The sequence below is a fragment of the Pristis pectinata genome, chromosome 3 (genome assembly GCF_009764475.1).
Source record: "Pristis pectinata isolate sPriPec2 chromosome 3, sPriPec2.1.pri, whole genome shotgun sequence".
Classification (NCBI taxonomy): domain Eukaryota; kingdom Metazoa; phylum Chordata; class Chondrichthyes; order Rhinopristiformes; family Pristidae; genus Pristis; species Pristis pectinata.
Genome location: NC_067407.1, coordinates 72,834,157 through 72,858,593, shown reverse-complemented (window position 1 = coordinate 72,858,593; position 24,437 = coordinate 72,834,157). Strand labels below are relative to the sequence as shown.

Here is a 24,437-nt window from a genome sequence, read left to right as displayed (position 1 = left end):
AGTTCTGGATCCACACTGCAATGTCCCCTTGGATCCCATGTCTCCTCACCTTCTCCATAAGCCTCGCATGGGGTACCTTATCCAACACCTTGCTGAAATCCATATACACTACATCTACTGCTCTCCCTTCATCGACGTGTTTAGTCACATCCTCAAAAAATTCAATCAGGCTCGTAAGGCAGGACCTGCCCTTAACAAAGCCATGCTGACTATTCCTAATCATATTATACCTCTCCAAATATTCATAAATCCTGCCTCTCAGGATCTCCTCCATCTTTGTGAAGTTTTGCACTAATTACAGCAGGCACCTTTGCAAAATCCTCCAAATCCATTGAACCAATGCCAGAATGTTCCTCCCATCCAACATTCCCAGCAGGAAGCCTTAATTACACTTAGTTGGCTCCACTGGGGAGGTTACAACACTCACATGTTCAACACCAGACTCCAGAAAGAGATAATCTACTCTTTGCTTTCACAGAGGAGGAGATTACCAGGCAGACAGTGAAAAAGATTAAAGGATGTTCTCAAAGCCTTCTTGAAAAATATGCAGCATCCTCATTTACTCCTAGTATCCCTGGACCATGACTGCTCAAAGTGATGATGAAACATTCAGGATGGCGCTAAGAACTTCAAACTCATGCATCAGGAGCACATGGAACTGTATTGTAAATAATGGAAGGAGTGTACCATGTCTCAAACTACTCACTCGCTCACTGAATCAGGCATTTCCTGCCCCAAAGGTGGAAGAGTCCATGGGTCCCATATTGATCTCATAGCCACCTATAAAACTGGAGTGGAATCAAGGCATCCTTGGTGCCAAGAGTCTGCCTAAGAAAAAGAATATACTTATTACTAATGTTATTATTTAAGGTAGCAAGATTATTACAATGCATTTGCCTCCAAGGAAATTTGTTGAGTAAACATGTCCATCCTGCAAATCTTGTAAAATCAGAGAAGCTTACTAAGTGTACTATGAATAAATATCTCCCCGATAACATTTGGGATTGTTCTGTTACCGAGCAATAAGTATTGAAACTGAATGGTGCTGCCTTGACAACATAGCCTCGCTTACTGTAGAGATACTATGGCACAATGTCCCTCCTAAATCAATACAATCTTTCAGTGATTAGGTTTATAATTAACAGAAACTAATAACAATATTCAGGTGCTATATTTAGGATTTACAGTGTTGCATCATGAAGCTGTTTGGTATGCTGAAGTCCACAGAGATAGCAAACATTTGGTTGTTAGCATTTTTTCAGATTCAGAATTGGGTTTATTATCACTGACTAATGTGTCGTGAAATTTGATGTTTTGCAGCAGCAGTACAGTGCACATAATATTACTATAAATTATGAAAATCAATAAATAGTACAAAATAAAGGAATAACGAGGTAGTGTTTGTGGGTTCATGGACCATTCAGAAATTTGATGGTGGAGGGGAAGAAGCTGTTCCTAAATCACTGAGTGTGGGTCTTCAGGCTCCTGTACCTCCTGCCTGATGGTAGCCACGTGAAGAGGGCATGTCCCGGGTGGTGAGGGTCCTTAATGATGGATTCTGCCTTCTTGAGCCACTACCTCTTGAAGATGTTGAAGATGTCATCGATGGTGGTTGGGGGGGGGGGGGGGTGAAGTTGTGCCCGTGACAGAGCTGGCCGAGTCTACAACCCTCTGCAGCCTTTTGCGGTCCTGTGCAATGGAGCCTCCATACCAGGCAGTGATACAACCAGTCAGAATGCTCTCCACTGCACATCTATAGAAATTTGCAAGAGTCTTTGGTGACATACCAAATCTTCTCAAACCCCTAACAAAGTAGAGCCGCTGGCATGCCTTCTTCATGATTGCATCAATGTGTTGGGCCCAGGATAAGTCCTCTGAGATGTTGACGCCCAGGAACTGGAAACTGCTCACCCATTCCATTGCTGACCCCTCAATGAGGACTGGTGTGTGTTCTCCTGACTTTCCCTTCCTGAAGTCCACATCAATTCCTTGGTCTTGCTGACGTTGAGTGCGAGGTTGTTGTCACACCACCACTCAACCAGCCAATCTATCTCATTCCTGTACACCTCCTCATTGCCATCTAAGGTTCTACCAGCAACAGTAGGGTCATTGGCCAATATATAGATGGTGACTGAGCGGTGCTTAGCCACACAGTCATGAGTGTAGAGAGAGTAGAACAGTGGGCTAGGCACACATCTTTGAGGTTCATCTGTGTAGATTGTCAGGGAGGAGGAGGTGATGTTACCAATCCACACTGGTCTCCCAATAAGGAAGTCGAGGATCCAGTTGCAGAGGGAGGTACAGAGGCCCAGGTTTTGTAGCTTGTTGATTAATACCGAGGTGATGATGTTGTTGAACGCTGACCTGTAATCGATAAACAGCAGCAGCCTGATGTATGTTTTGTCGTCTAGGTGTTCCAAAGCTGAGTGGAGAGCCAATGAGATTGCATCTGCTATAGACCTGTTGTGGCAGTGGGCAAATTTACGCATCATTTTCCTGTCTCTAATTATACTATTAGAGTTCCCATTATTCTTTCAAAAATAGAAACATTGCATAAAGAAAAACTTTCCATGAATATCTCTCTAGGTAAATATAACCCCGAGGAAGGTAATTGGGGTTATAGTTAAATTACTGATTGACACCCCAAATATTTCCTACATATACAGCACAATATTAAACACATAAATAAATATCAAACTAAGAGGGCAGAAGCTAGAATGGCTCTAGCTTCTGCCCTCTTCCTTTCCAGTGCTGATGAAGGGTCTCAACCCGAAACGTCGACTGTATATTTCCCTCCATAGATGCTACCTGACCTGCTGAGTTCCTCCGGCATTTTGTGTGCGTTGCCCCAGATTCCAGCATCTGCAGAATCTCTTGTGTCTCAAGTTTGAAGGGAGAGCAGGAAATGGATCCCTGCTGAATTTAAGGGGAATGTGTGACCAGGGCCCCCGTGAATTTAAAGGGAGCTTATGAAACAGAACTACGTAGGTGAGCCAGATACTGAACCATGAGGATTTCCGAACGATAGGGGGTTATCAGAGCTTTACTGTATTGCCTACCTTTGGCAGAGCTTTTGTCTTTCTTGAAAAGAATAAAATCTTTCATTAATACAAATGAAGGCATCCCAAAGCAGCACAGAGGCATATGCTTCATGTGAACCCCCGGCACTAGTTGGATGCAGCCAGACCCAGGAATTGCCAGTGGCTCTGGCAGCAAGTATCTGCTCGCCTTGTTTAGGATGACAGAAATTACATTCCCACTACTGGACTCATAACAGTGTCCTTGCATTTGCTCTACATCCACTGTCCAGACTATTGTTGTCCATGCCAAGAGGAATCAATCCCCAACTGGGCCTTCTCTGAAAGAGTTAATGGCAGACGACTTTGACAGCCACCTGCTGACTTTTGCTCTGCTAGGGAGCAGCCTTCTGCAGGGCTGCAGCCTCAGGGAAGCAATGTATAGAAGGAGTAAGTCATGCAAAACAGCTTGATGAACACTCAGACAGCCCTGTGTATTGATTTCAATCTACTTGAGGTGCTTTTATATCAATATCTTCATGACAAGGGCATGATTTATGCAGTCAAATGATTTTACCTTTCTTTAGGGTTAGAACAACATTCAAGCAGTTATTTTCTAAATGTCAGTATGGTTCCTTGATTGCTGAGACTTTTACTGCTTCTCTACTTGGTGTCGCTTTTATGGAAAAGACAGATTGCTAAGTTTTGAACGTAATACTGTCAGTGCTGAGACAAAATTCATTGCAGAGAAACCAGAAATCTGTCCATGGTAGATGTTATACCCAGATGGTAATACTCCTCCAATGTGCTTGCAGAACTGTGTTTGGACTACTCATGCCATTGATAATCAAATGTACCTATGGTTAGCAATATATTGCCCTGCCTGTGTTACCCTTGAGAAGGTGACATTCAGCTGCCTTCTTGAACCACTGCAGCTTGTCTAGTGCTGCCCAATGGGGAATTAGAGGACTAGAGATGAAAGAATATTGGTCATTTATTTCCAGGTTAAGATACTGTGTTACTTAGAACAGAATATGACTTGGTGACATTCCAATACAACTGCTGCCTTTGTCCTTCCAGGAACAGAGTTACAAGGTGCTGCTGAAAAAGCCTTGGCAAGTAACCACTGTCCATTTTGTAGATGCAGAAAAGGTTCACCAGGATGTTGTCAGGATTAGAGTATTAGTTATAAGGAGAGGTTGCACAGACTCGGATTGTTTTCTCTGGAATGTTGGAGGCTGAGGAGCAACCTGATAGAAGCATATAAAGTTATGAAAGGCATAGATAGGGTAGATAGTGTTTTTACAAGGGTAGAAATATCAAATATAGGAGGGCATAGATTTAAGGTGAGAGGGGGAAAGCTTAAAGGACATTTGCGAGACAAGTTTTCTTTTACAGAGTGTGCAACGTGCTGCCAAACAAGGTGGAAACAGATATGATAGCAATGTTTAAGCGGCATTTCAACAGGCACATGAACAGTCAGGGAAGGAAGGATATAGACCACGTGGAGGTAGGTGTGCAGTTTAAATTGGCATCATGGATGGCACAGACATCATTGGCCAAAGGGCCTGTTCCTGTGCTGTACGGTTCTATGTACACACCTCAACCACAGCATGCCAGTGACAGAAGGTGTTAATGTTTAGGATGATGGATAGGGTGGCTATCAAGTAGGTTGCATTTTCCTGGATAGTACTGAGATTCTTGAGTGTTGTTAAAGATACACTTTTCCAGGCAGGAGGAGAATATTGCTTCAAGCTATTGATGCACAGTACAAGGTGGACTGGCTTTGGGGATACAAAAGACAAGTCATTTGACAGCAGGATACCCAGTTTCCAAGCTGCTCTTCCAGCCACAGTACTTATGTGGCTGGCCTCGTTGATTTTCTGGTAAATGGTGACTTCCCCTCCAGGGTGTTAATAGTGGGGAACACGGGGCTGTTAATGTCTCAAACAATGGAACATATCTATAGTCTCTTCATATCCCAAAACCACATGATGTCAAGACTGTTACCACTGGCCCCCCTGTTGTATCTCTGCCTGGATATAGAGCCAATAGGTAGGGCTCCGCAAGTAAGTCAGCATTCCTGAAGGTTGGTGGGTTGCGGGCTGGAGAGTGTAGGTTTGGGGTGGTTTGGTAGGAACTTGGGGTGGGGACATTTTTGCATGGAGGGTGGTGTGTGTGTGTGTGTGTGTGTGTGTGGAGTTGGCTGCTGGGGCGGGGCGTGGTTGGGCAGGTACGATGGCAACTTTTGAGGGATGGTTGGACAGGTGCATGGATGGGTGGGGTTTGGAAGGTCGTGGGCTGGGCGCTGTCAAGTGGGACTGGCTTGGATGGGCATCTTGGTCGGCATGGACCAGCTGGGCCAAAGGGCCTGTTTCCATGCTGTATGATTCTATGACTCTATCTCTGCTTCCTCCTGTTCTTCCTCCTACTTACCTGTTTAAAAGAACTAAGCCAACATGATGTCAAGATTGTGGAGCATGCAGCAGGTGACAACAAACCATGAGATGCTCTGGAGTGCCTACTGATTGATTCAGGCTCAAGAATCTCATCTGAGGACCCTAAAGGGTCCTGGATAATACCTGGTTTCTGCTCCCCAAAAGAAACCTGGAAACCTGGAAAGGGTGAAGAGTCAAAGAAGGAGCAGAAAGCTCTGGAGACCGCAGATGCTGGAATCTGGAGCAATAAACAATCTGCTGGAGGAACTCAGCAGGTCGAGCAGCATCTGTGGGGGAAAGAAACTGTTGATGTTTCAGGTCAAAATCCTGCATCGTGATCCAAGTGGCAGCTCTCTGTGCAACGCTGCAGCTAAAATACAGCAGGTACTACAGACTATCTAAGAATAAAGGCGTCATGGTAATAGCTATCAGAAATTCCATTTTGGTCACATTTGGAAGTGAAAGCCTCTGTACATCTCGATTTACATAAGGAACTGGAAATACCACATGTATCACTCCCTGAACATTCTAAAAGCCCACAATCCATAACATCCGATGGTCCCTTCTCAAGAAAGAAATGAAGAGTCCATCAGTGATATCTTTAATGCTGCTTTAAAAACTGCAATTCCATAAAGAAACACCATGTATATGGACTTTAGTAAGGTGTTAGACAAGGTTTCCATTGCAGGCTCATCCACAAAGTCATGAGGTATGGGATCCATGGAGACATAGCTGCATGGATTTGGAATTGGCTTGTTCACAGAAGGCAGAGGGTGGTAGTAGATGGAGAGTATTCTGCCTGGAGGTCGGTGACTGGTGGTGTTCTGCAGGGATCTGTTCTGGGACCCCTGCTCTTTGTGATTTTTATAAATGACTTGGATAAGGAAGTGGAGGGGCGGGTTAGTAACTTTGCCAATGACGTGAAGGTTGAGGCTTTGTGGATAGTGTAGAAGGTTGTCATAGGTTACTACGGGATATACACAGGATGCAGAGTTGGGCAGAGAAGTGGCAGATGGAGTTCAATCCGGAAAAGTGTGAAGTGATACACTTTGGAAGAACGAACTTGAAGGCAGAGCACAAGGTTAATAGCAAGATTCTTAGCAGTGTGGAGGAATAGTAGGATATTGGGGTCCAAGTCCATAGATCCTCAAAGTTGCTGCACAAGCTGAAAGGGTGGTTAAGAAGGCACATGGTGTGCTGGCCTTCATTAGTCAGGGGACTGAGTTCAAGAGCCACAAGGTAATGTTGCAGCTCCATAAAACTCTGGTTAGATCACACTTAGAGTATTATGTTCAGTTCTGGTCACCTCATTATAGGAAGGATGTGGAAGCTTTAGAGAGGGTGCAGAGGAGATTTATCAGGATGCTGCTTGAATTAGTGAACATGTCTTATGAGGAAAGGTTGAGCGAGCTAGGGCTTTTCTCTGCAGAGCGACGCAGAATGAGAGGCAACTTGATAGAGGTTTATAAGATTATGAGGGCCATAGATAGAGTGGACAGCCAGCACCTTTACTCCAGGGCGGCAATGGCCAATACCAGAGAACATCAGTTTAAGGTCAGAGAAGGGAAGTTTAGGGGAGATGGCAGAGGTAGGTTTTTTTACATAGAGAGTGGTGGGTGCCTGGAAGCACAGCTGGGGATGGTGGTAGAGGCTGATACATTAGGAACATTTAAAAGACTCTTAGGTAGGCATGTGGAAGTTAGTAAACTGGAGGGTTATGGCTGTGTAGGAGGGAAAGGTTAGATTGATCAGGGAGCAGCTGTTTATATAGGTCAGCACAACATCGTGAGCCAAAGCCCGGTACTGTGTTGTACTGTTCAATGCTCTAATGATCAGGAAGCTCAGAAGTTCAGGGCCTTGGTGACCTTCACCTTTACAGTTCATGAGGTCCAAGCTTAAGTATGTCACAGAAGGATATGATTGTCATCGATGACTTTGACAACCATGGCCTCTGTGTGCATTTCCTCTGCTGACTCTTGAGTTTATGGGAAAATGCCATTCTTAACTTCCTTCCTTGGGATCCTCTGACACATCAGAATTATCTATGGGCCTCTTTTCAAATTCATGACAGCCCAACACACCCACCTGGAGCACCCAGAAACACCCAGGGGAAAAAGGTAATAAGTGGCAAAATGGGTTTGCACTCACTACCAATTAAATTTCCTCCTTGGACTTCACTCATGTGGCCCATGTAAACGTTGGAGGTGAAGTGCAACTGACTTTGTTAAGGGAAGTGCGGATATTTACCTCTAAATAGCACAGAAAATGCTAATGCAGATACAGTTAACAGGTGGCTCCCTGGGAATGGCCCGCACTGTTTCTTACCCAGAGAAGTATGATACAACTGCAACAGGGAGATTAAAAAAAGAGCTTTGCACAGGGATTGGCATCATCCAAACATGCTTAATTTGAGATGAAATGCTGGCAAAAATTTTGATTGAGACACAAGAGATTCTGCAAATGCTGGAATCTGGAGCAACACATAAAGTGCCGGAGGAACTCAGCAGGTCAGGTAGCATTTATGGAGGGAAATGAACAGTCGATATTTCAGGTCGAGGCCCTTCATCTGGACTAGAAAGAGAGAGCGGAGATAGCCAGTATAAAAACTTTGTTGAACCTGTATATTTGCTTTCAGTCACTGGTACACAAGGACACCCAGGTCCATGTGGAGCCTGTGGCTGGGAACCTTTACTACAGGACTTGTTATTGGGAAGTGATAATGTACAATAATTTTGATTGTTTGAATCCTAAAACTGAAAAATTCAATCACACAGCCCACATGAGAGTTGCTGTATACTGTGGAATATCTAGCCCAGAGAATCCATTTCTTCTGGTGAGTCAGGCAGAACAAAGGTGCACAATCTTACAATTGGGCAATTCAGGAATTATGTGAGGAAATAATTCTTTTGCACAAACAATAATAAAAATGTGGAGTTATCTCTTCGGTAATTACCCTGGAATGTTGTGAGAAGCTTCCAAGATTCAGCAATCTAATTTTTTTTCTCTAACTTTAGTGGTGAAGATTTTCTGCAAAATGAATCACAACCTTTTTAGAACATAATACATAGAACAATTACAGCACAATTCAGGCCCTTCGGCCCACAAAGCTGCGCCAAACATGTCCCTACCCTAGAAATTACTAGGCTTACCCATAGCCCTCTATTTTACTCAGCTCCATGTATTGATCTAACAGTCTCTTAAAAGACCCTATCGTTTCCGCCTCCACCACCGTTGCCGGCAGCCCATTCCACGCACTCACCACTCTCTGAGTAAAAAACTTACCCCTGACATCTCCTCTATACCTACTCCCCAGCACCTTAAACCTATGTCCTCTTGTGGCCACCAATTCAGCCCTGGGGAAAAGCCTCTGACTATCTACCCAATCAATACCTCTCATCATCTTATAATATCACCTTATAATTTTCTTTTCTACCTGATCAAAAATTAATTTAAAAGGAAGTCGAAATGCAGCACCTGACATTCAAACAGTGATACTCAGTGGTTAGAATCAGACTTGTTGTTGAAGTCAGGTTCAGTGCTGGGGGGAGGCTCCATAATGGAAACAGGTTACGTGACAGGGTCTGTTGGGGATAGGCTCGGTGCTGGGGCAGGGTCTGTGTGGGGTCACAGCTGGTGCTGGAGCCTGTGGCTGGGAACCTTTACTACATGACATGTCATTGGGAAATGATAATGTATAAATGGACCTGGTTGTCCTTGTGCACCAGCGACTGAAAGCGAATAAATGGATGCATCAAACAGTTCAGAAGGCAAATAATATGTGGGCCTTCATTTTAAGAGGTTTTGAGTACAGGAGTAAGGATCTCTTACTACAATTAATCAGGACCTGGAGAATGGTGTGTAGTTTTGGTCTTCTTAAGAAAGGATATACAGGCCATCCCCAGATAATGAATGGGTTCCATTTTTACAGATATCCGTAAGTCGACTGTGTCCATAAGTTGGAAAATGCATATATGGTAATTACAGAATAGTAATGGATGGCATCAAAGTCACACAAGACTGATGAGAAAGAACAATTACTAAATGTTGAGAGATAAACTTTTTCTGCCATTCGTAGGATATACGTAGGATGTATGTATGTTGGACTTTAGAATCAAATTATATGCCCACATGTTAGGCCTTCGTAACCCGGAGACAGCCTTTACTTGTTGAAGAGGTAGTACAGCAAAGGTTCATTGGACTGATTCCTGAGATGACAGGACAGTCACTTCAGGAGAGATTGAGTCGACTAGGTCTGTATTCACCACATTTCGTAGAATGAGAGACTTCATTGAAATGTACAACATTCTGACGGAGTTTCAACAGGGCTGGATACAGTGAGGATGTTTCTCCTGACTGTGGGGTTTAGAACAAGGAGTCACAATCTCAGGATTTTGGAACAAGGCATTTAGTCTAACGATGAGGAGACATCTCTTCACTCAGAGGGTGGTGAACCTGTAGAATTCTCTACCACAGAGGGCTGTAGAAGGCAAGCTGCTGAATATATTTAAATAAGTCTAGACACAAAAGTTATCAAGAGGTATGGAGAGAGAGAGTGAGGGTGTGGTACTGAAAGTTGGTTAGGATAGTACTGAATGGAATTTGGCCATCACTTGTGCACAGGAGCAAGGGTGTCCTACCACAATTAATAAGGGCCTGGATGGGACAACAGATGGGTTTCTCCTGCTTTTTATGACTGCATCCTGGCAGAGTGCCTTCGGCCCCATCTTTTCCTCAGAGTCTGCGGAGAGGACATAACCCTCGACCACACCCCAGCCCTGCCTCGGGAGCATGGTTGAAACCTACAAAGTTGCATTTAAATGGCGCCTTGAGCACATCAGGGTTGCTGACCTGTGGGAGTTCGAGCTACCGGCAATCTTATCCAACACGCTGGCCTCTGCTCGCACGCTCCCTGGACGCCGCCCAGAAGCCGGGTGGCCCGGGGGTGGGTGGGCACCGTCCTGTTCCGCTCAGACGACACACAGAACTTCTCTCACCCTTGTGCCCTCCTCCTCGCTCTGGTTGTACTTTTTCTCATGAAAATGAAATACTACGTTTCAAGCAACACACAGAGGCACTTCAAGCTATGTGTTGCATGCATCAACATTGTCATTGAAAGGGGACATTGTCATTCAATAGGTCCATGTAATAAGGAGCCGTCGAGAAGTCATAGATCTTGGAAGACACAAGAGACTGCAGATTTGGGAATCTGCAGCAACCGACATTCTGCTGGAGGAACTCGGTGGGTCGAGCAGTGGAGGGAAAGAAACTGGACGTTTCGGGTGGTCGAAATCTTGCAACAAGACTGAGAGTGGAGATGCGAGATAGCCAGTAGATCTTGCCGTTCTTGAATGTACTTATTTAGGTTCTCCACAAACAACACAATGGTAATTGCAAGAGAAACAAGGAAAGTTATTGTTGTCAGCTTCGGATCTTTGCTGCTCTTTACTGCTTACAGAGCATTTCAAAGTATCCGGGTATGTTGTTCCAATATTTTAAATCACCACGTGACAAAACTTACAATTTGCAACTTTAAGAGGGATGCATTTGCATACTTACAGTGTCATAGTTTGTTTCACATGGCGAGAAGATGCATTTATGTAAAACAACAGGGATATGCATTCTGTGGTAAAATGACAGGTATATATCCCATTATAATACAAACAGGGGTGCACTGTTTTAAACACAGAACAGGGTACAAGCAGGTAGTAGGCCCTGGTCCATTTTTAATGTTACGAACCAGCAACAAAAGAAACACACTGAGTCATGATTCAGTGTTCAAAACTCCTTTATTAATCACTACTTATGATAATAAGAAAAATAAAAGTAAAAATGTTAGAATGTTAGAAGTAAAAATGTTAAACGTTGAACATTAACCCCAAAACTAAACTCATCATGTGTGTGTGGCAAAGTCCCAAACTCCAAGTTGATGAATGGTTATTAAAGTTCAGTTCCACAAGCCATAAGGTGAAACATGAGCAAAGGCTTCTTCAACAACCACCGTTATCTGAAGATAAGACATAGATGTAGAGAGAACATAGAAAGAGTAATTACGAAATCCAAATGTTCCACGATGGAACCCAAATGACACCTCAGTGTTTACTCGGTAGTGACTTCCTCACCCCGAAAAGCATCCGAATCGTGGTCGTCCACACAAATACCTGTTTCCTTCTACAGGTCAGCAACAAAGTGAACTCCACCGGATTACTCCCAATTTCCATACGTGGATTGTAGTAACAGACACAGTTATTGTTTCTCATCCATCGATAAAGAAACTAGCAGGCTGGTGTCTCTCTCCCTTTTCTCTCTCTCTCCTCTGACTGACTTCTTCAACAACGTCATTACGTCCTTTATCTTCTGTTGACGTAAGCACGCCACACACACACACACACACACACACACACACACACACACACACACACACACACACACACACCACTACGCTCTATCTTAAAGGAACATTCACCTAGTCCGGAACACCTCCCACCTTAAAAGAAATTTTTTCCAAGAAAAAAAAATACAGTTAGTAATGTTAATAATTATCATTTTACACAATTACAGAATATCAGACTAGTAAAGATACATGTTTCCCATTTAACATCGGGAAAGACAATCAGCGATCACGTTATCTTTGCCTTTAATGTGAGTTATCATGAGATCAAACTCTTGCAAAATTAAACTCCAGTTTAACAGCCTCCTGTTTTTGTTTTTGACTCAGCTCAGAAACACCAATGGGTTATGATCTGTATACACAGTCAGTGGTTTCTGAGCAGTGCAAACATATACACTGGAATGTTGCAAGGCTAAAACAAGCGACAGTAATTCTTTCTCTATGGTGGAATAATTCTTTTGATGCTCATTAAATTTCTTTGAAAAGTAAGCTACAGGATGGTCAATATCATCAAGGTCACCCTTCTGCAACAACACAGCTCCTGCAGCTTCATCACTGGCATCTACTGCTAATGAAAATGGCTTTTCAAAGTCAGGTGATTTGAGCACAGGATGGTAGCATAAAATGGCTTTCAGCTTTTCAAATGCTTCTTGACAAGGATCTGTCCAAAGAAACTTCACTCCCTTCTTCAGAAGATTAGTTAGGGGAAGAGCAACATCAGCAAATTTTTAAAAAATTTGCGATAATATCCAACCATTCCCAAAAATCTTCTAACAGTCCTCGTACCTGTGGGAACAGGGAACTCAGATATTGCTTGAACTTTTGCCTGAACAGGAGCTAACTTGCCTTGACCTACAACATAACCAAGATACGTCACAGTGGCATGGCCAAATTCACTTTTAGCCAAGTTAACTGTACCTTTAGCTTTGGAAAGTCTTTCAAACAACCTTTCCAACGCAGAGATGTGATCCTCCCATGTATCATTCCCTGTCACTAAGTCATCAATGTAGGCATCTGTATGTTTTAACCCATGAATCACTGAATTAATCATTCTTTGAAATGTTGCCAGAGCATTTTTCATTCCAAATGGCAAAACATTATATTCATACAATCCAGAAGGGGTTACAAGGGCAGAAATCTCCCTTCCTCTATCTGTTAATGGAACACACCAGTACCCTTTTAATAAATCAATCTTTGCAAGAAATTTTGCCTTTCCCACTCTATTTATGCAATCATCCACCCTAGGAATAGGGTAAGCATCTGACTTCGTTACAGCATTCACTTTTCTGTAATCTGTGCAAAATTGAACAGTTCCATCAGGCTTAGGCACAATAACACAGGGCGAACTCCAGTTTGAAGTGGAACATCTAATAATATCATTTTCTAACATATATTCAATCTCCTGGTCAACAAGTTTACTTTTTTCCACATTCATTCGATATGGATGTTGTTTGGTTTTGCATCCCCAACGTCAACATCATGAGTAATTATCGATGTTCTGTTTGGAACATCTAGGAACAGATTTTTAAATTTTAAAATTAATTCTCTCATCTGTTGTTTTTGTGAAACTTGTAAATGGTCCAACTTTGTTTCAAGGTTCTCCAGGATATTTTGGTTTTTTAATTTCGATGGAACAATATTTGGTCTAAATTGGCCTTCCTCAATATCAACATCAGGCATTCTAGAAACAACCTTCATATTATCTACCATGGCCACAACTGAACCTCTCTCATAATAAGGCTTAAGCATGTTTACATAACAGAGTTGTGTTTTTTTTGCGTCTATCTGGTGTTTTGATTATATATGTCAAATCAGTTAATCGGGATTCAATAATATATGGTCCAGAAAAACGAGATTGCAATGGATTGATACGGCTAGGGAAAAATACTAACACCTTTTGCCCCACTGCAAATGTCTTTGGCCGAGCACGTCTGTCAAAATATGCCTTCATTCTCATCTGGCTGGTTTTCAAATTCTCTCTCACCAGCTGGCAGACTCTTTCCAACTGAGTTTTAAATTTTTAGACATAGTCCAACAGACTCAAATGCACTTCCTCATTAACCCACTGTTCTCTTAACAATTCTAAAGGTCCTTTCACCCGATGTCCAAATACAAGCTCAAACGGACTAAATCCTAATGACTCCTGTATTGATTCTCGAACGGCAAACAAAAGTAAATGAACACCATCGTCCCAATCCTTTGTGTTTTCAAAGCAATAAGTCTTCAGCATATTTTTGAGAGTAGAATGAAATCTCTCCAGAACTCCCTGAGATTCTGGATGATATGCAGGTGATACAATCTGCTTTGCTCCCAGCTCATAAACTAGTTGTTGAAACAAATTAGACATAAAATTACTGCCTTGATCAGATTGGATTTCTTTTGGCAAACCAACCAAAGTAAAAAAATTTTAAAAGAGCCTTTGACACAGTCTTGGCCTTAATATTTCTAAGTGGTATTACTTCCGGAAATCTAGAAGTTGCACACATGATGGTTAACAAATACTGACTTCCAGCCTTAGAGTTTGGCAATGGGCCAACACAGTCCACAATTACCTTCAAAAAGGGTTCATCAAAAGCAGGAATAGGTTTCAAAGCAGCCACAGGGGGTCTTTGATTTGGTTTACCTACCATCTGACATATGTGACAGGTTCGACAAAACATCACCACATCCTTTCTCAAACCAGGCCAATAGAATTGTTTCAAGATCTTCCCTACAGTTGTATTCACACCAAAATGACCACCCAAAGGCATACTATGGGCCAGGTTTAAAATCTCATTCCTATAAACTTTAGGAACCACAACCCGATGAATAACTTCCCATTTCTCATTAACAGGGACATGAGGAGGTCTCCATTTCCTCATTAACATTCCATTTTTGACGTAATATCCAATTGGCACTTTCTCAATCTCATCACATGAGAGTGCTTTTTCTCTCAATTCAGTAAGCTCAGGGTCTTTCGTCTGTTCCACCATAAAATCTTTCCTTGACAAAGACAAATCTTTAAGTTCAGGCTCACTACAAGGATTTTGATCCTCCAGTGAAGACAGAAAAGTCTCAGACAAGTCATCATAATTTTCTTCCTGTTCAGGACTGTCACAGGGAACAACATCAGGCTGCACAGGACTGTCAGCCTTGGCTAATTCTTCAGCCCTAGCTCGAGTCACCGCACAGGATGGGTGAACATCTGGATCATTCTCAGACTCATCAATCCTTGGTTTGGTCGTTAACCGTACCACAGGGACAAATTCTCCATCTGCAAGGTCATTCCCCAATAACAAAGAAACTCCTTCCACTGGTAAACTAGGTCGTATCCCTATCTCGACTGGTCCTTCTACGAACTTTGACTTTAAAATCACCCTGTGCAAAGGGACAGACATGGTGTCACCTGTAACACCTCGCACTAGATTTACCACACCGGTGTCAGTTTCTTCACCAAGATTTAAAACACTGTCCAGCAAGAGAGATTGACAAGCCCCAGTATCTTTAAGGATTTTCACTGGCACCTGGGGTGACCCATCATTCAGTGAAACAAAACCCTCTGATACATAAGAACGGAATTCCTTCCTCACCTCCTCCAACTTTTCAGCCTTTATCTCTGGCAAGGACTGATCTTTAACAACATCTCCTAAACCTTTTTGATTTTTAATTACCTGAAAACAAGCATTGGGCAAGGCTTCCTTCCTTTTCTTCAAAAGGGCACAATTAGCTATTACATGGCCAGGTTTCTTACAGTAATAACAAGTACACTCAACAGGTTTCTTTCATCCTTCCCTTTTTGATTACCTCCCAATTTAATCTCTGGTTTACCTGGATTGTCCTTATAACTTTTTTGAAAGGTTTTAGGTGGTCCCCATTCGAATTTATGGGTTAAAGCATAATCATCTGCCAACCTAGCAATTTCTTGTAAGGTTTCCACCCCTTTTCATTTAAATATGTTATTATTTCAGCTGGGACACATCTTTTAAAGTCTTCCACTAACATCAATTCTGTCAATTTATCATAATCCCCAACTACATTTTTAGCCATGCACCATCGTTCAAAACATATTCTCTTTCCATTGGCAAATTCCATGTATGTCTGATCTGCAGATTTCTTCAAGTCTCTAAATTTTTGTCTATAAGCTTCAGGTACCAATTTGTAGGCCTTCAACACAGCTTGTTTTACCTTTGTATAATCAGCTGCATCCTCAACAGACAAAGCAGAATAAGCTTTTTGAGCTTTACCTTTAATTACACTCTGCCCATCCTTCCTCACAGCATCCTTTTCAAAATGTTGGAAATACTGATCAACCTGATCTTCCTCAAAAGGAGGGACTAATCGAACCTCCCTACTGGCTAAAAAACCATCATCAGAATCAGATTCCAAACTCTTTCGCTTCATTTTTAACTCATGCTGCCGCTGTTTTTCCTTCTCCTCCCCATCCAACTCCATCCTCCTCATTTCCATCTGGGCCTTCCTTTCCTCTGCCTCAGCCTCAAACTTCAACCGAATTAGTTCCCGTTCCCGTACAGCCTCTAACTTCACCCGAGTTCGCTCTCATTCCCGTTCAGCCTCAAACTTTAACTGCGTTTGCTCTCGTTCAGCCTCTATCTTTGCCAGCTGCACCTATGCCTCAGAAATCACTGGTTCACTGCCAGGAAACTGTTTTAACACCTCCTCCTCAAACACCTTCTTTTTCACATAATGGCCAGCTATCAGTCTCTGAATATCTGCCTTTCTCATAAATCGCGTTACTGCCTCCAGATGTAGCTCTGTAGCAATTATCACCAAATCAGGCTTCCTCATCCCTTGCAATCCTCCAGGGGTGGGTTTTCTCAAAAATGTATCCATTGTTGCTGGTTTCCACACACACAAGCCAATTAAAAAGAAATCTATCAAACTGACCACAATCAGTCGTCCATTAAGACCCCAATTTGTTCAAACTCTGACCTCCCTCATCAATCATTGGATACAATCCCAGACGAATCTCGTCAATCTGGGGAACAATCCCGGATGAACCCCCAATTTTGTTACGAACCAGCAACAAAAGAAACACACTGAGTCATGATTCAGTGTTAAAAACTACTTTATTAATTACTTATGATAATAAGAAAAATAAAAGTAAAAATGTTATAATGTTAGAAGTAAAAATGTTAAACCTTGAACATCAACCCCAAAACTAAACTCGTTGTGTGTGTGTGTGGCAAAGTCCCAAACTCCATCTGCGGGGGCTGCTGCTGAAGTTCTGGTTGCACTTCAGCCCGGCGCTGTTGGTTTACGGGCACCCGGTGCAGCACAGGGAGGGGCGCGCGGTGGATCTCCTGGTGGGTCTCCTGCTGGGCCTGGCCAAGCTGGCCATCCATGGGACGCGGCGGCGGGTGGCCGAGGGTACCGGCAGGTCTGCCTGCCTGCCCATCTTCCACGCTTACATGTATGCGCGGGTGCGTTTAGAGAGGGAGCACGCGGTTTCCGCGGGCACCCTAGCTGAGTTCTGCGCTCGGTGGGCCCCTCAGGGGATCCCATGTGTCGTGGACGGTACGAACGCGATTCTTATTTGAAGTGTTGCGTGTCGCGTTAACAGGTGTAGCATCGCGTGTGTGTTTCGTTAGTATTAGTTTGCATTCTCTACCGTAGTATGTCGTTGCTTAGTTTCTTCTTTTCTGTATTAGATGTAGTGTATTGACACTGGCTGTCTTTTGTAGTGCTTTTAGTGAATAAATGTTTATTATTTTAAAAAATAGTCCCAAACTCCAAGTCCAAGAATGGTTATTAAAGTTCAGTTCTGCAAGCCATAAGGTGAAACATGAGCAAAGGCTTCTTCAACAACCACCGTTGTCTGAAGATAAGACGTAGATGTAGAGAGAACATAGAAAGAGTAATTACGAAGTCCAAATGTTCCACGATGGAACCCGAACAACACCTCAGTGTTTACTCAGTAGTGACTTCCTCACCCCGAAAAGCATCCAAATCATGGTCGTCCACACAAATACCTGTTTCCTTCTACAGGTCAGCAACAAAATGAACTCCACCGGATTACTCCCAATTTCCATACGTGGATTGTAGTAACAGACACAGTTACTGTTTCTCATCCATCAACAGAGAAACTAGCAGGCTGGTGTGTGTCTCTCTTTTCTCTCTCTCTCTCCTCTGACTGACTTCTTCAACAACGTTATTACGTCCTTTATCTTCTGTTGATGTAAGCACGCCACACACACACACGCGCGCGCGCGTGCGCGCGCACACACACACACACACACACACACACACACACACACACACACACACACACACACACACCACTATGCTCTATCTTAAAGGAACATTTACCTAGTCCATAACATCAACATCGCTAAAATTTCTACCTCAAAAAGAAATGGATCAGTTAATTTCTGCTGTGCATGGACAGTTGTGTTGCCAATAGTGGTTTCTCCTATGCCACTGAGGCTGCAATAGAAGTTCTAATCCTAAATATTAATCCTAATATTCATAATTTCAACTGCACGGAAGGAATGTCCTACGTGGTTCCCTAATTAGTCAATGTGGCAATGTACAAGTTAAATCTCTTGTGTCACAGTGATCAGTGCTGGGACCGCAACTCTTTCTGTAAGTGACTTGATGAAGGCACCAAAGGTGTGATTGCTAAATTTTCCGATAATACGAAGATAGGTAAGAATGTTAGTTGCAAAGAGAACTTAAGGAGGCCAAATGGCGATATGTTAAGTGAGTGAGCAAATGTCTGACAAATGGAGTATAGTGTAGCAAAATGTGAAATTGCCCATTTTGGCATGAAAATGAAAGAGAAGTATGTTATCTAAATGGCAAGAGATTCAGAGGTCTGAGATGCAGAAGGATCTGGGTATGATTTGCAAAAGGTAAGTATGCAAGTACGGCAAGTAATTAGAAAAGCTAACAGAATACTGGAGGAATTGAATACAAATGAAGAGACGATATCTGGAGCATTGCCTGTAGTTTTGGTCTCCTTAGCTAAGGATTTTAATGCCTTGGAGAAGGTTTATTAACCTAATACCTGGAAATTTGATGGAAAATTGACAGGGTTGGCTTGTATCTTTTGAAGTTTAGAAGAGTGAGAGGGATCTTGCTTGATACAAGATTCTGAGAGGCTTTGGCAAGGTGGTTGTAGGGGTGATGTTTCCTTCTGGGAGAATCTAGGGGTCACTTTAAAAATAGAGGGTTGCCCATTCAGAAACATAGAACAGAGCAGGGGTCGGCTACTTGACCCTTTGAGCCTGCTCTGCCATTCAATAAAATCACGGCTGATCATCTCTCCCCATATTCTCCACATTCTCTTTTATGCCTGTGTCCAGAAATTCATTTATCTGCTTCTTAAAGATATATGGTGACTTGGCCTCTAAAGCGCTTTGCAGCAGCAAATTCCACAGGTTCTCCACCCCATAAGTGAAGCATGTCCTCCCCATTATCAGTTCCAAATTTCCCCTCATTCTCCTATGACCCCTTATTCTAGACACCCCAGCCAGGGGTGGATCCTCCTCACATCCAGTCTGTCTAGCCTCGTCAGAAATTTGTAATATGATCCTTTCCCATTCTTCTAAACTCGAGTGAACATAAAACTAACACCCCTTGGAAAGCAGTCCCAGGAATAAGACAGAGATGAAGTGTAACTTATTTTTCTCTCTCGGGGTTGTGAGTCTTTGGAACTCTCTTCCTCAAAACGTGGTGAATATTTTTAAGGCAAAGGTAGATAGATATTTGATAAGCTAAGTGGTGAGGGGTTACTTGGGGGTAGGCAGGACTCTAGAGTTGAGGTTACAATCTGATCAGCCATGATCTTACTGAATGGCGGAGCAGGCTTGAGGGACTGTGTGTGGCCTAAATGGCTCCTAATTCATATGTTGAGTTAATTCGTCATAGAGTGCAGGAGAAACGTTGCAATTATTTTGGTGTCCTTAGACCAAGGAGAGGGAAAAAGGGCTTGGGTGTTTTGCCTGGCCACTAGTCATTGACCACAACTTCGTACGTTCCGACAACCATAATGTGGTTCTCATCAGGGTGCTCGGGCTTATGTGGAAAATGACTACATATGATGTTCTGTCTACTCCCAGGCTAGTTCCGAGGATGAGAGGTTGTCCAATAATGAGCAGCAAAGGAAGTCGGATCTGTATTTTTCAGAGTTTAGAAGAATGAGGGATGTTCTTACTGAAATGTGTAAGATCCTAGGATGGAATGCCAGGGTAGATGTTGAGATGTTTCCATGAGGGGGAGTATAAAACAAGGGGACATGTTTACAAGAGAAAAGAGTGATTATTTAAAACTGAGGTGTATAGAATTTCTTCTCAGCGGGTAGTGAATCTCCAGAATTCTCTGCCCCAGAGGTAAGATATTGTGCAGATACTTAAAGAGGAAGCAGGTCATGTTTTTAAAAAGCTGGGGAGCTCAGGTCTCTGGGGAAGAGATCAGCCACGATCGTTTTGAGCAGCTGAGTGACCTACTCAGGCACCTCTTCTCATGTGTTGTTAGAGTCATGTAGAATAGAAACAGGCCCTTCCGACAAGATTCCCATCTAAACTAATCCCATCTGCCTCTGTGTGGCCCATATCCCTCTAAACCTTTCCCATCCAAGTACCTTTTAAATGTTGATAATGTACCTGCCTCAACCACTTCTTCTGGCAACCTCCTCCTTGTGTTGTCAATGCATATCGTTGGTATTTGGGTGGAATAATGTTCCTTGTGATTAATTCGTGCAAGGAAACGGTGCTACCATATAAGTAGACTAAATGCGCAATTCTAATACGCAAAGACTAAATTGGTTGGTGATCAGGTCCACCAAATGCCTGCTAGTGGTGAAGTAGTGTGAGTATCTTGCGTAGGGAAACCAGTCGGTGAAATATTAGTGGGTCCCATGACAGAAGAGGTGCAAGAAAATTCTTCCGTCCTTATAGCGGTTATTGAAATACCGCCTTATTGATTTTGTCACTAAAAAGATACATTTATCTTTTAAGTTACCATTTAAGTATTAAGTATTTAAGTATCTTTTAATTAAGTATTTAATTAAGTATTTAAGTATCTTTTAAGTTATCATTGAGTTACATGTGAACTTTGTCATCAAAACAAAGGTCATCCAACTGACATACGTATAAAATGAGGCGAACCGGGAGATAAGGTCACTGCCGGAGTTCCCTCACCCCTATCCCTTCGCTGTTTACAGTAGGGTCTTTTGAAGTCGTTCGGTTTTAACTCCAGCGGATTGAAATCACTCGAGCGTTAACTAATCACCAGAATGAAAATCGAAAAAGAAACAAAGAATGCCGTTGTTGTCAGCTTCGGGTTTTTACTGCTATTTACTGCTTATGGAGGACTTCAAACGGTCCAGGTATATTTTCCAGTAAAATAAACAACACTTCAACGTAACTTTCAATTTTAGGGGGAATGCATATTTCTAATTTGAAATGCTATAGTTTGTTTCCTTTTAAGAACTGATAAATCCGCTTTAAGATAGGTTTCGATATATAAAACAGCATGACCACGCCGTTTTGGGTCGCAGGGTGCGGGCTATTTCCCACATCCCCATGGCCAGTAGTTCGGATATTCCGTCACAAATGGAAACCTGTCAGTTAATTTGGGTCATGTATAATTTGGACTGTGTGGCCAACAGCGATATTGATGGTCCGGCAACAGGAGGTTCCAACCCCAATCTTAATATTATTAGTTAAAGAATACTGTTGGCGAGGCATCTTTTGAACCGTTTCACTATGAGCATGTGCAATGTAGAACCAGGTGGATTTCAAGTTAAATCCTTTCCCAGCGTCGGTTAAGCCTAACTTTCGGTGTCAGTAGAAATGCTATAGTTCGTTTAGTGCTATTAGACCGGGGGGGGGGGGGGGGTGGAATGAGTTCTGTGTTTGCGTGTTTATAATATAAAAAATAAGCCAGAGAAGATGAAGGGACAACTGTATGAGAACTTTTCCAAGGTCAGGATGATTGGGGTGGGGGGAATCTGCTGGGGACGGTGCTCCCGTGCGGCCGAATATCTTGTCCTTTATTAGTTAGTGCAAGGTCCCTGAGCCAATGGTGGGGCCGACCCTGAGTGATACACGGACATGTGCTTCGGGGGTTGGGGGTGTGTGGGAGGTTGGTGCATGGCCGCCAGAGTGAGCTAGAGAGGGAGTAAAGGCTTAAGGGAGGTGGCCAGAGAGCGGGCGTTGGGAAACAGGGGTAGCAAACTCCGAGACAAAGTGTCTGTATCTGTAAAGTCTCCGGACACAAGGGAGACAGTGAGGCGAGGAGCGCTGGCGACGGCGAGGTAGAGAGCGACGAGAGTAGGTTTGGCGGGAAAGGGACATATTCGCGGGGAGCGAGAGATTCAGAGAGGGAGGGGCAAGTCAGAGAGAAAAGTATAAAGAGAAAAAAACAAGAAAAGTTCAAATTCGAAAGGAGAGATCAAGGGTAAGGAGAGGAGTAGGCGAGCAATAGAGAGGGGAAGGGGAAGGAAAACGAGGATAAAGGGCAAAAAAGAGACCAAGTGGAAGATGAGAGCGTAAGGGAGACAGACAAATCTACAACAGAGGGGCGGAGGGAAAGAGTGATAGGCGAAAATACAGACACAAGGGACTGAGCGATAGCAATGGTTTGGGAGATAAAACCAGTGTGAACAAGCAACTTACGGAGAGGAGTGGGCGTGAGGGAAGACAGGAGCAGTAAAACAGAGGACAAGAAAAAGGGGGATGAGGAGAGAAAACTGTTGAACATTTCCAGCACTTTCCGTGTTTATTCCACCCTCCGTAACTCCAGAGCCTTTTCTGCTATTAGCCATTGGTCACAGCCTGGATGAGTCCTCGGGAGGGGTCGGTCCATTCCGGCCAGAAGGTGTTCACTGGGTGGGAGGGTGAGGTGACTACACATACACTTCTTGGAAATTAACCAGATTTGGTGGTTGATGAGGCCAATGTTTGTTAGCAGACTTTGCCACAGGTGGGGTAGGAGGGCAGGTGAACAGAGGAGTGCAATGGGAGGTGGTGTGCTCCTTCAGCCATATCTGCTCGGTTTCCACCTGCTCCCCATGAAGAGATTGGAGGTTCTCAGCTCCTTCCCAACTTTGAGTGGTTATGGGGAAGGGATTCCCTCCAGTCAGAGAGGATGTTTTTTCAAAGAGGCTTTGAAGGCTTGAACCTTTTTCCTCTGTTCTCCTGGTAATCTTTTCCCATCATGGAGCACCGTAGTGTAGCGGTTAGCGTAACGCTATACAGCGCCAGCAACCCAGGTTCGGTTCCCGCCGCTGTCTGTAAGGAGTTTGTACGTTCTCCCTGTGTCTGCGTGGGTTTCCTCTGGGTGCTCCGGTTTCCTCCCACATTCCAAAGACATATGGGTTAGGAAGTTGTGGGCATGCTATGTTGGCGCCGGAAGTGTGGTGACACTTGCAGGCTGCCCCAAGAACATTCTACGCAAAAGCTGCATTTCACTGTGTGTTTCGATGTACATGTGACTAATAAAGAAATCTTATCTTGGAGAGTGCCTGTTTCAGGAATGGCATTAGACATACAAATGATCTAGATCGCTTATTAGGCCAGCTGAATGTAATTAAAAGCTGGAAACTGATAATGTCGGACTGGGAAAAATCACTGATGTCGCTTATACTGGCAGTGGACTTGGAGATCTTTCAATTTCAAACTTCTCTAGTGCTTTGAGGTGCCTGCTGTATATAGTCCATATCAATAAAGAAGCTGAGGATCACATCTTCCTCGGAGATGAGACTGTATAGTTGTGTCTGAAGTTCTTGCCTGCCAAATTTTAGAACTTCATCAGGGATTTTGCTTGGCCCCAAAGTCTTGCTTTTTGGTTGACAAATGACAACAGCCCTCTTGTTGGCCTGAATTGGCAGCAAGACTAAACTGGATAGTGTACTGTGTGACAGAGCCCTGTTTGCCTCATGGAGTAATAGAGAGAGACAGCACAGGAACAGGCATCATCAACCACTGATTTACACTAATCATACATTAGTCCCATTCCTTTGAAGAGCTGCTTCCATTGAGCACCAATTGTCTCACTGTCCTCCTTTCTTGGTTCTCAGTAGATTGGATCCTTGGATGTTTGGGCTGTATGTGGTCTTAGCATGCACTGGACAAACCATGCATGTTATGATTATCAATGAGTTGCAGGATCTCCTGTTCTGTTTTCACAAACCATCTGTTTCTTCAGTCATGGTTGTTATGTTGGGTCTGAGCCTTTAGCAGCTGCCTGTAGAAATGTATTCTTCTTTTGTGGTATGATGGAGTTTCCAATCCAAGAGCCCTTGATGTTTGTGTTAATTACCTCCCAGATCTCCTGGTCATTCTCATCAAACCAATGCTGGTGCATTCTGGTAAAGAAGTCTCTTCACAGGCACTAATTATGGTGGACTTCAGGGCAGTCCAGATGCTGTGGTCACTCTGACTCTTGTTGGTTGGGAGCTGTCAGCTTGTCTGTGAGGCCCTGTCTTGTAAGGTAGTGCTCCTGAGAGCATTGACATTAATTTTCTGCCAGCAGTAGATCTGTTGCTTCCATTGTTTTGGGCTAGGCTGATGGAGATAACAATCCCAAACAGGAGTAGTTAGTCCAGCAAATGTTGGTGACTGGCCAGTGATGTGGACTTCTTGCTTTCTC

General features: G+C 43.3%; 1 protein-coding gene and 1 long non-coding RNA gene across 5 annotated transcripts in view; one reads left to right on the top strand and one right to left on the bottom strand.

The window, feature by feature from the left end:
- Positions 1 to 803: 803 nt before the first annotated feature.
- The window catches only part of LOC127568837 (uncharacterized), an 89,613-nt gene continuing 65,979 nt past the window's right edge, over positions 804 to 24,437 (bottom strand). The window contains exon 4 of one of the 3 annotated variants that reach the window (XR_007956085.1): positions 804 to 824. This is a non-coding gene — a long non-coding RNA (uncharacterized LOC127568837). Of the gene's footprint in view, positions 825 to 11,249; positions 11,940 to 12,528; positions 12,630 to 24,437 lie in introns of those variants that run through there. The other 2 variants (XR_007956083.1, XR_007956084.1) reach the window with 2 other exon arrangements.
- unc93a (unc-93 homolog A) overlaps positions 20,983 to 24,437 on the top strand; it is a 58,938-nt gene continuing 55,483 nt past the window's right edge. The window contains exon 1 of one of the 2 annotated variants that reach the window (XM_052013035.1): positions 20,983 to 21,171. In XM_052013035.1, coding sequence (XP_051868995.1) covers positions 21,079 to 21,171 — 93 coding nt within the window. In that variant the 5' untranslated portion in view covers positions 20,983 to 21,078. The remainder of the gene's footprint in view (positions 21,172 to 24,437) is intronic. The other variant, XM_052013036.1, reaches the window with a different exon arrangement.